At 28.7% G+C, this 16,353-nt stretch overlaps 1 protein-coding gene across 3 annotated transcripts in view; it reads right to left on the bottom strand.

The window, feature by feature from the left end:
- Positions 1 to 2,376: 2,376 nt before the first annotated feature.
- Positions 2,377 to 16,353, bottom strand: part of LOC129961632 (uncharacterized) — a 105,933-nt gene continuing 91,956 nt past the window's right edge. For all 3 annotated transcript variants that reach the window (XM_056075148.1, XM_056075150.1, XM_056075151.1), the window contains exons 25-28: positions 15,818 to 16,119; positions 9,911 to 10,059; positions 6,897 to 7,127; positions 2,377 to 5,186 (exon numbers count right to left, since the gene is read on the bottom strand). In XM_056075148.1, the coding sequence (XP_055931123.1) occupies positions 4,990 to 5,186; positions 6,897 to 7,127; positions 9,911 to 10,059; positions 15,818 to 16,119 (879 nt within the window). In that variant the 3' untranslated portion in view covers positions 2,377 to 4,989. The remainder of the gene's footprint in view (positions 5,187 to 6,896; positions 7,128 to 9,910; positions 10,060 to 15,817; positions 16,120 to 16,353) is intronic.

The following is a 16,353-nucleotide window of genomic DNA, read 5'->3' as shown; positions in this document are numbered from 1 at the left end:
CTTAATCTTGTCAACATTTAGCTTATTTTCGTTTCAAGATGACTGATAAGTTCATTTAGCAACACAATAAGCTTACGTGCCTCAGTTAGTCGAATGACACGTGGGAAAAAAGTGACGTTTTATTTATTTTTGAGAGCGCGTCTCCGGGTTCTTTTCTTTCCCAGTACAATGAGCATGCCGAGGCGCATTCCGAGAAAGGCAGCAAAGAGCATTCCGGAACACTCGCTATAACGAATGTGTAAAATTGCTTTTTAAATAAATAAATAAATATAAAATTGCTTTTTAAATAAATGAATAAATATAAAATTACTTTTTAAATAAATAAATAAATATGATAACCAGAGACAAAAAAAAAAAAAAAAAAAAAATTCTACATTTTGCGTGAAGTATATTTGATACATCATGTACTATTGCAACTTTTCCAGAAATCCTTGAAAGATTGTCTCAAACGATTTTTAAAAATAAAATAACGAACTCGGAAGAATATATATATTAAAATGAAAAATATATAAATGAAAAACAGTTTATATAAGATTCAAAACTCTAGGACTAATATAGGTAGCATGGTAATGCTTCAGCTAGAATCATTTATCCCTATTTTATTTTTAAATTTTGTTTTTAATTATTTAATAATAATAACAATCACACAAAAGTGGCTGATTATAAATATGATAATGAATACAGTAAAAATATACTGTAAAATAAACTTTAAATATTATTAAATGTTTTAAATTATTCAAATTTCACAAAAACTGAAAACCAATAAAATTGGAATCGTTCAGAAAAACCAATTATTTTAAAACAAAACTTTAGAGAGTACTTATTTCTAAAGAATTTACTACTATCCAAATTCCACAGCTCTAGGTCCAACGATCTGGCTTGCAGAGCATTTTGAAAGATTTTTTTCATCATGCGTATGACAGTTTACATATAACATGCCAAGCATATAAATATTTTTAAGAATCTGTAATATTGCAGATGAGTTATTATTCTCATGGTAGGAAAGTTAGTTTAAAAGGGTATTGAATGGATGCCGAGTTAATGACTCCAACCTAGGTGACTAACATTAAGGTTCCCGCTTATACGAGAATCTTGGAGAATCTCAATCAGAATTTGAGACTTCTTATTTCTTTTCAAACATTCGATTCCTTATTCCAGACGCTATAAAAGCGGAAGTGCAAACACCAGAGAGGAAATTGAATGATTTTTTAGTGTTGATCTTTAGCGAGTTTTCTCTAAGAATGCTTTGTGCTGTTGTTGTTGCTTGGTAACGATTTCTTGCTTGCGTATTGTTGATTTCTACAAATGTAGGTTTTGTGTACACATTGGCTGTGTTTAAAAGAGTTTTCCAGCTTTTTTGTGAATTAAGACTCGTTATCCATCATAGAACTTGTCAGATTTTTCACCATACACTCATTGGATGGATTTTTTGTAGCAATATTATCATGTTAAATACAATAAAAACTTTAAAAGAAAGCGAAATTTTTTCGTTCTTTTTGCAACTATCCTATAAGGAGGAATCCTGGTTTCTCGAGAAAACTTGTCATGGAAGCATCAGATTTTAAATGAAACTTCATTTCATTAATTTCAAAAGATAAAAAATAACATGCCCTGTAAACCTGAAATCTAAACTACAAAGAAAAAAAAAAGCATTTGCACAAATAATTTAATTTAGGAAAGAAGATACATTTAAGTATTTAAAAAAGAGTTTTTATTCTGTACACATGTACAAACAGCAACAGCATTTTAATAAATTCTTAAATCAACAAGGAAACAAACATAATTTCTTATTTACAGAAAATATAATTTAAGAAAATACTACTCGTCACATTGAACTTCCATTTAATTAGTATCATACAACAATTGTTCTGAAGTTTAATACTTCAGCAATAGAAAAAACAAAGGAATGAAAAATATCACACCATATAATATTCAAGCAAAGCATTTCAAAAAGCAAATATTAATAAGAAATGCCATTTGATAAAAAAAATCTTCCACAAATTTAATAAGTATAACACAAAGTGAAAATGTCTTATTCTATACACATATATAAAGAGCAAAACATTTCAGTGCACTTTTGATTACATTTATATTTTGATAAATAAACAGAAATAGAAAAAAAATTATCATAAAACATAATGAACCTGATTCAAACAATTGTAATTTAATATAATGTTTTTTTAATGCATATCTGAATGTTAACAAAAATTGTAAAACGCCTAAGTCAATTAATTTGCTCTTATTAGATATATTTTATTCACAGAAAAGAATGAAATCACAAATTCACATTTTTAGTAACTAAAAAATAACTTTTTAAATATAAACTTAGCAATATGAATTTAATACTTGAGAATCAACACAATTCTTAAACAACCTTATTAATTAAAATTCGAGACACAAAATTAGATATTAACACCTTTATAATTATCGCTTTTCGCAGATAAATACAGAGGAACCGAAAACTAAAAATCAATGATATTCAGTTTACAATCTAAGCAGAGATCATAAACATGTAAACTAAGTTTAAGTACAATTTTATGTAAAAAATATGAAACAAAGCACAGTGGAACCTCACTTAACGAGCATAATTCGTTCCTGAATCATATTCAATATATGAAATACTCAATAATTTTTTCCCTAACAATCCATGTAAAATAGCACAAAGTGTCCTATTCCGAAAAAATACTCAATCAAACTTATAGCAATGCAATTTATTATTAATAATACATGTTTTTTTATTAATAATTATCTAAAATCATTGTATTCGGCTATGCTTCAAATTTTGGCATAAACGAGACGTATCATTATCGCTAAACGAATTTATGGCGACATAGCAATTGCCTTATTAGGCCGATGCTTATCAATATACAATTTTTTTCATTCATTCTAGTCCCAACATAGGGCGCCTCAGACATAAGAGATGAGAAGCTTCCAGCACGGTGATTGGTTTCTAATGGATACAAAAATGGTGGAGCTCTGCTACTTCGTACAGATGACGGGATTGAATAGTGGGCGGTGAGAGAGGAATGTTGATGCTGCATTAAGCCAATTATATCTTCCTCTGTAGCCGAAAGCTCAATAATTTCGTATTGTAGTCCCTAGCTAGTTTTGTACTCACATGTTAATGAAACCCTCTCTCACTTATATCGAAAATACAAACTATGGTGCTCATCAAAGTGTCTCGTATTTTTTTTTTTTGAAGCTTTAATTAACTGTACGTTCGGCTATCAGTCTGTTTTTAATGCTTGTTTTTCGATGTCCCCTCCCTTCAAGTTAAAAGCAGGATTGTAAAGAGTATAAAAATATAGGTAAGATTCTGAATGTGATGTCACGATTTCACCACGTCACTTGTTTTGCGAAACATCGCTCGTTTAGATAGTCATTTTTTTTTATATCTTGTTTTGCTCGTTATAGGGTTTACTCCTCATGTGAGGCTTCGACTGTAATTTAAAACAAAATTCAAATATGGGGGAAAAAATAAGTAAACGAATTTAGGATATACATTAAAAAAATACTTAGGAGGTGTAAATATGGCAACCTTCTTTCATGTATTACTATTTATATGAAGCATTATTTTTCACGACAGATCAAAATATGGTCAGGGATATACCAAAAATCCAATCAGTTAACTGCTTTTGAATTTAGCTTAGTCAAAATTAGGGCTTGTGAGAGAATCAAACATTTATCTTCATATATTTTTTAATGTTTATTTTATTTTTGTTCCTTAATTAAGTTACATAAAATGTAATATTTTATGTAACTTTATTTTTCTAATAAATTTCAAAGCAAATTAAGTTAAAAAAGTAATATTGAACAAAACAGTGAAATCTAAGTTTAAAATGGCTTGATATAAAGTGACTTGATGATAATTTACAATAGCAGGTATATTACATAGATATTCATAGAAATTCACATGAGAACATCTAATGAAATATTAAGCAAATTTCTTTGTGCAATATGTTTCATATTCATTCAACAGAAATACTCTCAATTTCTTCTAGAAACTGATTTAAAAGTCTCCTCTAGCACTTACTTGATACATTATTAACAAATCACACCACACAGCTTCCTAATGTTTTTTAAGCGAACGTGTTAAAAAGTATGGTTAGTAAACGAAGTATGAATTTATAGTACATATATGGAATTTTAAATGTGAAAATGTAATTTGTTTGAATTTTTCTAACAATTAAAATAACATGGTGTTCTTTCAGCAGCAGTAACATTTTGGATGAAGTTATTTTACAAAATAATTGATTAAACAATTTTAGTATGAAAATGCCTTTTTAAAAATTAATAATAGAGTAAATCATTCTGAAAAAGATATTATATAGTTCTATGAAAGTTTTCATGAAAAACTTCATTCATATGACCAATTAAAATTTCAGTAAATACAGATTTTTTTAAAAAAATAATTAAATGTAATTTGCTTATAATTACTAACAAAAGATTGAAGATTTGACTCTTCTTTATGATAAGAAAAAACTGCGCAATACAACCGGTATTCCAGGCATTTTTCTTTTTTAAATGACAGAATCATTAAACCACAATAAGATTATTTATTTATTTTAAAGTACCACCTAACTTATCTATTTAAATATACAAGTGCTATTTTTAAGTTTTTCTTTATTTAATGTATTAATGAATATTTAACATCATCTATCATTAACTGCCATAAACTTTTCAAATTTTAAATGAAATAATATATAGTGTTTTGCAAATATTGATTATTAACATTTAAAAATACTTTACATACATTTAAATTTTTTCCCCTCTTGCGATACAAGATGGTTAAATGAATAAATTTGTTGAAATTTACCTTTGCCAGATGATATTCAGAGAGATGTCTTGTTTTACTTTTAATACAAGAAATTTAATAGCCAAAATAATTATGAATATTACCAAAATGGATGTGATAAGTAATTCCATTTCCAATATCACTATATTTTGAACAATCAAATCTAACATCTCTCCAAACAAGTTGTTGAATGATTATGGTGTAACTGCCTTTACTTTGACAACTGATCCATTTGAGCTTTGAAGTTTATCCCTTTTGGGCAGTGTTTCATGTGAAACACGAGCATTTGCAGCTTGCTTTTTGCGGAAAAAGAAGAAAGCAAACATCATAATGATAAAAATTCCCATAAGAACAGTCACAATAATTCCAACAATTGCACCAGTGGACAGGCCTAAAAAATTTGTAAAAGATTTGAAATGAGGCATAAAATGCCTAACCAAAAATTTAAAAAAAAAAAAAATATTACATTAAAAGTTCATGCAAAGAAAACAATTTATTTAAAAAATCCACAATTCAAGCATATTCATAACAAGAATGAGATATATAATCATAAATTAATTTAATTACAGGCAAAAAGTAATTCAAAACTACTAAAAGCAAAATAAGGTTCAACTAGAAACTTTAACTGAATAATTTTGCATAAAAAAACAGAATTGAATTAAAAACTTTTTTTTCTGGAAGTTTTCAGAACCCCACAGTTAAAGCATAACTTCATTAGTTCCCCCAATCAAACATATCAGAGGAAAAAACACATTAAATATATTTACAATTAAATGACAGAATTCTGGGTTGAAAAAATAAAAATAGTAAAACAAAAATGATAATAAATAAAAATACTAATGAACATTTTCAAAATTACTAAACAATACAATAACTTATAATATTAAAAGCAAATAAATAAAAACAATAATCATAATATAATGAGAAAATTTATGAAGAAAATTTTATCATGTGAATGCTGATTAGATTAATTTTTCTTCTTCGTAAGTTAAAAAAAAATACTGATGTACCTGTGTATTAATTGTATACCAGCAATTAATTGCCAAAGATTGCACTCCAATAGGTTTATCCATAACTAAAATTTGACCATGCTTGCAATTGTCATGCAATTAATACAAAAGTGTCCATATTTATTTGTAGCTATAAAGGAAGTTTATTCCCTAAATTAGCAATTACATAAAATCAATTTAATTATTCCGTAGACAGCAGCATTTAGAATGAAAATAATTTTTGATTTTATTGGTTGAAAGTATCAATTTTAAACTTTTCACATCCAATTCTTATAAAAGAAACTGCACATTTAAATATGCAATCATAGTAATGGGTTAATAAAACATTTCACAATATTAAGGAAGAATTCAAGTGTTCTATGAATTTCGCATAAAAATTATGCCTAGTACATTATTTGAATTGATGAAATTCTTTTTTTAGTCGCAATTTATACTAAGACATCTATGTCAGCTTTTACAACAAGCATTAAATCATAGACCTATTATATGATATCAAGGAGCTTTTCGCTTGATTTTTCTTGATATTGTTAGTCTCTTAAAATAAAATTTAATCGCTTAAATATGCCAGTATGAATACCTCAATGTTTCTCCAAGGGTCAGTTATATATTAACAGATCCAAGTAGTCTTTATATATATATATATATATGTGCAAAATTTGAGGTTACATTAATAATGAATTATAGTTGTGGGCTTTAAAACTTCTTTAGGGTCAAATATAAAAATTGTAAGACAAAAATTTTGATATTTTACTTATTTTTTACCTACATATAGAACAAATATATGCAGATGAAGCATCAGGTACTGTGGCTAGTACATATTATACATATATTGGTTTATAACATTAAATAATTTATTTAAGTCTTTTTAAATGATGTAATATTTTTACACTTCCAATGGCATATAGATTAAATATAATTATAAATATAAATATAAAAAGTAAGCTAATTAAATAAATTTAAGAATAGTAATTTAAACTAAAAATGGGTACATAGTATAATTTAAATAAATAAAGCAGCAATGAATTACATTTTATGATAATCAAAATAGAAAATTGGTATTCAGATTTCTATGTATAAATCATTTTACTCACCACCATATGTTTCAATTACAGCAAAAGCAGTAAGATGTGATGACCAGCATCTCATAACATCGCCATCTACGCCATATGTAACAATGCCAACATCAGACCACTCTTTCAGACTTTCATCCCAAAAACTGCACCGATAAAGGATTCCCTTTTCTTGAGCTTCAGTATTATTGCCCTTGTGAGAGAGGGCAAGTTTAATGGCGTTTGGCACATTTGATATACTTATGGGTGTACCTACAGAAATCATTAAAATTTGAAGCAAAATAAAAGGAAAAATAGATGATAATAATCTTATTACAGCAAATTATTATTATATATGAAAATAAAAATTATTAGACTATTTCAAGAATATTTTATGAGAAAAAAATTTATAAAGAACACTTTAACACGTGCAGTAAAGAAGCATATATAAAAGATTTTAATGATAATATTTTTAAAGGTTTTTGAATGCTTTAAATAAAAATTTTATATATATATTTTTTTAGTTTCTACATAAAAATTCTGTTGACAAAGTTTAATGCTGAATTTTAAAACTTAGATATGTTATGAAAGAAATTAATGATACTAATTGAATATTTTAAAACAAATTAAACCTGGAAAAAAGATGTTAAGCTATGACTTTTGAATGTCGCCATTTTGATTTCCTACTAAATTAAAAAAAAAAAAAGGTCTTATTTTTGAATTTGGAAAATTCAGATCAATTCAGTTAGCTACATATAAATGTCAACATAACTGCATTATAAAAGAACCAGAAAGAAACTGCAATATAAAATTACAGTAAATAAACCTTTCACATTTTATAAGTTTTAGTTTTGTAATATTGAATGTTAAATCTTTTGTTCCTCAGAAAGATTAAATGAAAAAAATATCAGTTTAGTGTAATCACAAAAGTATAAAGGCAACAAGGTCCTAGAACCCTTATTTTAACACTATTCAACAGATTCTGAATGTCACAAAAAATAGTATGAGTTTTTGAAGGAAAATACCCAATAAAAAATAAAAAGAAATAAGAAAAGACACCTGAAACCTGAAAATAAACAATAATTCAAAATAGTAATTCGAAAGTTGTTAGAACAAATGAAAATGGCGTAGTTACATACTTCAATCTAACAAGTGCACAGAAAGATTCAACCAAATAGCTAATCTAGGCCTTCTTTCCTACTCAAAATTTAGACATATTGAATATTTAGCACTACAAAAAGAGCGAAATTTACAAATAGCCTGACTTTAATGCAAGCAGTAAAAAAAAAAAAAAAAAAAAAAAGTTTTAGACCGTAGAACTTTAAAGAAAGCTTAGAAAATGAAGATATTAAAAAGAAAAGTCTTCGGTAAATGGTGCTTAATGGGATAATGAAGCAAATGTCACTGCACCTCTTCAAATGCAATCAGGTTCCGGATGTGTGTATTGTATACTGGCTCATGTTTTAGTTGTCAAATTTGCGATCAGTTCTATGATTCTATGGCTATATTGCATTTAAATGTACATTCACTTACTAGATACACAAATGTATCGTTTGTACCTTTTCTCAAATAATAACAACAGGCAAGCTTATTTCCATCATTGGATAATGTGTCTTACCTATAGAACTCATCTACGATATAGAAAAAAATGACGACACTAACAAGAAATACTGTGTATTTTATAGTAAATATTTTCTTCATGATATTTAAGTTAAACAAAATCGAGTGGTCTTCTCAAAACTTTCTCGTATATTTTCTAATAAAAGCACTATCTTCCTTCCTCCCCATAAAATTGTGGACCTTGAGCAAGACCTCGCATGGCTTGTATAACAATGGCAATGAACAAATACGAAATATTGATCTTTAACGTGAATTTAGCATTTTTACTGAATTTATCATGCGATCTTCAGCGATATTTTTGGCAATTAATCTCTGGTATGCATTAATAGCATCCAAACAGCGAATTCGTGTTTTTGACACGTTGCTTCCAATCGATTGAAACTAGCCCAGATCTAAAATTGTACCCGCAAAATAACAAACCAAATTTTATATGTTTAAGCCATCACGTTTTTAAATTTTTAAAAAATCCATTTAGCTATCATTGTTTTGTAGTTATCGTGTAAACATATATTCGAACAGACAGACTTCTGAACGAATTTTACTCAAAATTTGACAAAAATCTGTTAAACCTTGTGCAAGTTTGTGGTTCGAACTCGCAACGTTAGGGTTCATAGCCGAGTAACAAAGTCATTGGCAAAAGTGTACACTCCTTTCCGGAGGTTGTTATCTGGCTTATGAAGTTACCACCAAATTTCATCAGTAAAGCTCACAGTGTTTTTGAGTTATCTCTGGCATAGACAGACAGGAGGACAGGAAGTATGTTGAAAATGTGTTTTTCAAAATCGGGGAGGCCTGAAACGTGGAGATTCTTCAAAATTTAAAATTCGATTTTTTTTTTTTTTTGAGATTTGCATATTTTTACTATGTTTTGCATACTAGAAACTAAAAAAAGAATAAACACAAGAATAATAATTTCAGTAGAAAGAAAAAAAAAAAAAAAGGAAACGAATTAATGAAAGAATCAATAATCGGCATTCAGTCTACATTTTTACAGTCTTTGACTCCAATTTGAGGAAACAAAAGCATCATTTCTTTCTACATCATTTTTTGTCACTTTGTTGCACACACTCATTAAATTCAAATAAATCTTTTAGAAATTTGGATTTTATCCTAAGCAGCACAAGCATTATGACTTATTACTTTCAAATGACTATTGCTGCATTCTGTAACAATAGAATTTCTAACTTGAACTGCAGATACAAAGGCATCATTAAAATTCAATTTAATCCACAATTATTTTAGATTACCGGATTCTCAACGTGAAAAAAGTGGCAAATATACTTCAGATATGTAGCTGCAATAAACGTTAACATTATAGAAGAAAATTTTAAGAAGATTCGAACGATTCCTTCAAAAGTTTATGGACGTTTATTTAAAACATCCAAGATAAGTTCATAAGAAACCAAGATTAAAAATTAAAATAGATCTTTGTTTACCATCTTCAGGTTTTCGCAATGTGACTTCCATAACAGGTGAAGTTCTTTTAGGCTTATTTGGATAAGGTGTTTGAGATGGGTAAAGTGTGAGGGCCACTACAAGTCCCTCACAATCTGTAGTTTTCTTCCTGCATTTTCGGTTACGTAACCTAAATAAAAGAATATGTATAAATGTAACAAAATGAATAGTGCGACATTTTTAAAGAAATTAAGTACAAATTAAAAAATTTCTAATACAGGGTGATTTATATTAAAGTATTCCGGTTTTGAATTCCTGGAAAGAGCATAGTGTTGGTAATGTTTTCATATTTGGAGGGCATATATATCAGAGCATGGGAAATCGACTGTTACAAAAAAAAAAAAAAAAAAAAAAAAAAAAAGAAGTTAAAACTAAAATCGACAGGCAAAAACCGGACGCTGCGATAGATTTAAGGTAAGGAAAATGTAACAGTCAAAATACAAAGTATCAGAAATTGACTTCATTGTTATCCCGCAAAGTCGAGCAAAAACAAGCGGCACGGCCATACCATCCTTTTCTCCAAGCAGTTCAGGCCATTTTCGACCCCCTATAACTTCGTTGTGAATGACACTAGAAGCCTGAATTTTCAGTAACGAAGCAGGCATTATATACACGGTATATTTCAAATTTCATTAAATTTGAACCAGTAGTTTAAGAATTATAACTAGTCAAAGTTTGTGAATTTTATCACTGACTGACTGACTGAAAAATCATCAAAACTCTAAGGCACTTCTAGCAGACATAGAAGCTTCAAATTTAGAATACAATTAGTGTTTAGTGTATAAATTAAGGAAAAACTAAAATATGCATGTAATAATGGACGGATTGATAAATTTCTCGAAGTTCCGAGCATTATCTATTTTGTCGGCAAATTCGTCGCCAAGTTTGTCACTAAGCTCTGGGATCACTGGCTCGGCATCCGACAGCATCCAATATAGATTACTGTAAAACGGTCTTTCTTATGATGACACTATTCACGCTGGGAAGCAAAATTACAGGTTTGTAACAATATCTATACTCTGTTTCACCCTAACTTGGCAGTAGTGTATATTCTAGGGATGCCGAATCGCAGTCGTTATCAGGGGAACTGGGTTACTTTAAAGTAGAAAGTTACTAGAAATGCAAATCACTGGCGAAACTTTATCTCGCAAATTTTTCGCCAAATAGTAAATATTTATTTACTTTATTATATTATCACTTTATCGGAGAATTAATTGTTTCCTTATTTTCATTATTTTTTTAATATTATTGATACATTATTTTAATAAATCATTAATGTTATTTCATTTCGTTTCATCGTTTCTGAAAAGAAAACCCTAAATCTTTCAATATTCGGTAAAGCGTAGTTCGGCTAATGTTTTTCGAAAAGATATCTGTATAATCGTTCACATCTTTTAAAACTTTATCTAATGTTGGGATTTCATTTCTACGAAAATATGCATGGATTTTTCGTCAAATACAGAATAATGTAAAATCATCATATTTTACAAGACCTGAATGTTTGGCGGAGATGTAAAAGAAAAGTGCGCCAAATATTTGACCTTGAAGACCGGTTCTAGCCAAAGTGGAATTCATTATGTCAATCGTTTAGTTTTATTCGTTCGCTTTATTTACAAAATACTTAACATATAAGCACTTCTAACTTGAGAATAATTTTAAATACATATTGATAAAAAAAGGATTTCTGTAATTTATGATATTATTTGATAAATTTCTGCGCATTTTAACTATTTTAAAGTCGGAATTGATGGGGAACTCTTTCCCAACGTGGAGCGTCACATTTTCTACCTTTTACAATACTGCCAAGTTAGGGTGAAACAGAGTATAATTTGAAATAATTCAATTTGAAGCTGTGGAAGCTGCAAACGCAATGGGTGACTTTCAGAGAATCAATCTGGTAGAAGAAAAGCAAACTGATCTTCAAAGTATGATCGCAAAATTTAATGCCGATCAAAAAAGAGTCTTCGATATGATCACAAATAAAATGGACACAACTGATAATAACGCTGACGTTTTACGTTGCTTTGTGAGTGGAACTGGTGGCACTGGTAAGAGTTTTTTTAATAAAAACTCTGAAAGTTTGGGTTAAGACGCATTTAAACAAAAAAGTGGCAGTTAGTGCTCCAACAGGAATACCTGCATTCAATGTGAATGTATTGACTATACATAGACTATTGCAGCTGCCTGTAGAACACAAACAAACACCGAAGTACAAGCCACTTTCTGATGAAGTGCTCTGAGTTCTGAGATCAGATTTGAAAGAAGTAGTGTTGTTTATCATAGACGAAGTGTCGATGATATCCAATGTTACTTTAACATATATTCATTTACGCTTATCTGAAGTATTCGACACAAGCGACGATCAAACATCGCTTGGGAAAAAAACATCTTGTAATTTTCGGAGATCTCTTACAGCTTCCGCCGGTAAGAGAAAAGTCACCTTTTGAAAACTTTGAAAAAATCCACCTTTTTATGCAAATTTTATTTTTTGATAATGTTCGCACAAATGAATATTCAAATTCTTACCTAGCAATTACAATTCGTGGATAAAGAAACGTGATAACAAAATTCATAATCGACACCTCGTGTTCTGTTCCTAATTGGTTGTATCATGCTGCACTTTTTTAAAAAATCTTAAACCGATGTGTTTCATTTTCATCTAGATGTCTTAGTTTGAACTTTTTTAACCAATTAATTTGTTATGATTTGATATGCATAGTCTCTAAGTACGAAAACTTTATGCTCACAGCTTCTCACACCAGGGCGTTCCTAACAGGGTACTTTAATTTGAACCACCCTATATATTTAACCCTTTCTAGGGCAGCGGGAAGTATGCTTATCACCGAAATCATCAGTCTTTGCATGAAATTATGTAAGTTGACACAAGTGTTGACAAATTATTCAATAGAAAAGTTTCTGTTCCTTATCTTACACAAAACTGTGAAACTTGATTTGTTATTTAATTATTAATTAACCAAATTAATAACTTAATCAAACTAAATTTATCTAATAAGCTAAATGAATAGTTTTTCTTAAGCCAGTCTCAACCCTAAAAAATATTTTAATATACCATGAGGAGAAAAACTGGTCTTTTAAAGAGTTAACCCAATTTGTAGAAATTTTTGTTAACCAGTTTTCATTCACAAAGAACTAAATGCACTCAAATTCATTAAACCTTTCATGGGGCTTAGAAAAATTACTTTCCACTAACATGATACTGCGAAATACAATTGCAAGAAATATAAATCCCACTATAATATATTGGCCACGCTATTGTATCATTGCGAACTTAATTATCGCAAATTTCAAAGAGGTGAATCAAAGTGCATAAGAAAGGTGTTGTTGCAACAAAATGGATGGACAATAAGGCTGTTACTTTGTTGACTATTGTTCATAGTCCAGTGACTAGGGCGTCTGTAAAGAGAACAAAATAAATTATGGGTACTGAAACAGAAGTATCTTGCCCAAAATTTGTCGCTGTAGATAGAGATATCATGGGATGGGTAAATCGTTACAATGAGGGGAGGGGAGGCACTAACTAAGAAGAAGATTTGCAAAATGGTAGCACTATATATATATATATATATATATATATATATATATATATATATATATATATATATATATATATATATATATATATATATATATATATATATATATATATATATATATATATATATATATATATATTCTTTTCTTATTGTCTTTTGCAATGTAAATAATTTTGACAAGTGAACAAAATAAACGTAAAAATAGACCAATTAACATCGTATAACATGAGTTCGTCAGCTAATAGAAGCATATACCTCAAGAAAAAGGCAATGCCATCTTGCCAGTTTCCAAGCAAAGTGTGCGGTTCCAGATGATGTGCACTTAGCCAATGAGGGAAATCATACGCCAAAGTTGGCCTCCAACTATAGACGACGTAGGAAAAGAAGCATAAAGGCTCAAGAGAGGAAGACCCGTTATATGTGTGCAGAATGCAAAGTACCTTTGTGTGTTGTAATATGCTTCTCATTTTTCCATAGCAAATAATCGCCATTAATTGAGCTTTCCTTATGACCGTAAATGAATCCATGGGAAGTATATTTTCTACTCTTAGAGATTAAAGAAACATAAAATACTTTTTCTTAAATGCTGTTGTTTAAATGATAATATAACATGAAAAACCGAAAGGAATTCAAAATCGAAATAAATGCCCTTGAAAAGGTTCATGAACTCGACCAGTAAAAAGTGCTTAAAAAAATCCTCTAAAGTATTATTGAAATAGTGTAAGAAAAGAGTATTCTTAAATGACATTCATAGATTCAATATTATACTTTTCATTATATCTGGGGGGGGCGGGGGTGCAGCAGCTATTAAAAATACCTTTTAAGCATCAGTATCTTGCTGAATGGCGATATAAACACAAATCTTTTAAACATGGCAAAAGATTAACAAATAAATCATCAAACTATCACTTAATTTCTAACAAGAAATTAATTTTTTCTCCCGATGTGATAATTTTTTTTCTAACGTCCTGGAAAATCGCAGTAGATATATACAAAAACGAAGATTATAAGGCATAACATACAATATTTTAAGAAACCAATTGGGCCAACTGTTTCCAAAGTAGTTTTTCTTATAAGTGATTGAATTAACATTATGAAATGATTATGTATTGAAAACGAAATAAAATTATAGAATGTTCTAATAAATATTTATTTTTATTGAAACGCTTCAAATATTAGTTCGGAGAATAGATGATCAACGAGAATACATATTTTTATAAGAAATAGTTGTGAAAGAAGTTCAAAGTAAAGACATTTACTGATGAAGATTCATTTTGAGTTATTTTTTCATTCTACATCAATTAAAATTAATTAAAGGATGTTTTTATTTGCATAGAATGGAAGAATTAAATTGGAATTGTTTATTTCGTTTTTATAACCGTCCCATTTAGAAGCAAAACGAGGACTACTTTGAGATCTTGTAAAAGAACAGAAAAACGAAATCATTTGTTCACTTAATTAATGGCAGGAGAGAAGCGTAATTCTAACAATTTAAAAGATTAGCATTATCGAGGAAAAAATAAATTTGACGCAACATCTGTAACGCCTATTAAAAAAAAGATTAAAATTGAAATTTATGCGAATTAGAGAAAGAAGAAATCATCATCATATCTCCATTAAAAATAAAGAAGATTTATTTGTGTTCTACAGGACAAATCGATAGTTTTACATTTCCAGAATTTGGGATAGATAAAATTTGGGACATGAAAAATCGCATCTTAGGGCAATTTTTTAATTTTAATTTAAATTTAAATGAAATTTTGTCATTTTCCTATCATAAAATTTGAAAATATTATAGCAAAAACTTAATTTTTATATGATCTTAAAATTAAATAAAATATTTTTAATAACATTATTTTAATTTCAATGGATTTTTTTGTGTTAAATTTTAATTAAAAAAGTATTTTTTAATATATTATATAAAAACACATTTCATTGTTGTAAGGAAACTTAAGCCATTTTCATTAGCTACTGCAAATACTATATTCCGGATTTTTATATGTAATTACATAAATTATGAAACATATTCTGTAGTTTACAAAAACTTCGATGCTGCATGATTCTGCTTTTTATCCTTATAATTTTTTATGAACATATTTCGAGTAAGGAAGGCGATTATTGGATAATTTAATCATATTTCATTTCAGATTAATTTTGGATTTTTTTTAATTAAAAAAAAGGGACAAACTATGTGTCAAAATTTGAAATTACTTTACAGAGAGTAATATTAAGACCAAGTTACATACAAAAGTTAAATTAAATTTTCAGCAAAAATGATCCCCGTCGAACTAGCTGGTTGCCAAAGACGACTAAAATAGGAAATATAAAAATTACCTTTCTCTAACTGCATCCTCGAATCTCACAGATCCTTCCATTAAACCACTGTTTGATTTTGCTTTAAGATAAATAGGCGTATTGTCAAGAAGTTGTCTAAACACCAAAGTAGAAGGATATCCAGGATATTTGGATGCGAGCTGTACTTTGCTTCCAAGAGGTATGACAGCACTGATCTTTTCAATGAAGACATCCAGAACTTCTTTCACTCTTCTAGAAACTTCAGAATCCGAGTCACAAGACTGTAACGCTTCTGCCGTATTAGAGTGTCCCAGTGCTAATACAGATGAAGGAATTTTCTCCTGGTCAAGAAAACATAAAAATTAGAAGGCAGTTAATTGTTAAAACATTCTTCAAATAATATAAAAAGTATTTCAACTGGCAGTGCTAAAGAAACAAAGATTTTGTGAAATTAAATGAACTGAATCAGAGACAGTAAATTTTATTTGAATAGAAGTTTTTAAAGGCTTAGGTTTTTTCCAAAAATTAATATTAGGTAATCAGAGAGAGAGACTCTGATTTCCTAATTAATATTA

Source organism: Argiope bruennichi, chromosome 2, assembly GCF_947563725.1.
Source record: "Argiope bruennichi chromosome 2, qqArgBrue1.1, whole genome shotgun sequence".
Taxonomy (NCBI): domain Eukaryota; kingdom Metazoa; phylum Arthropoda; class Arachnida; order Araneae; family Araneidae; genus Argiope; species Argiope bruennichi.
This window is presented reverse-complemented; position numbering and strand designations above follow the sequence as displayed.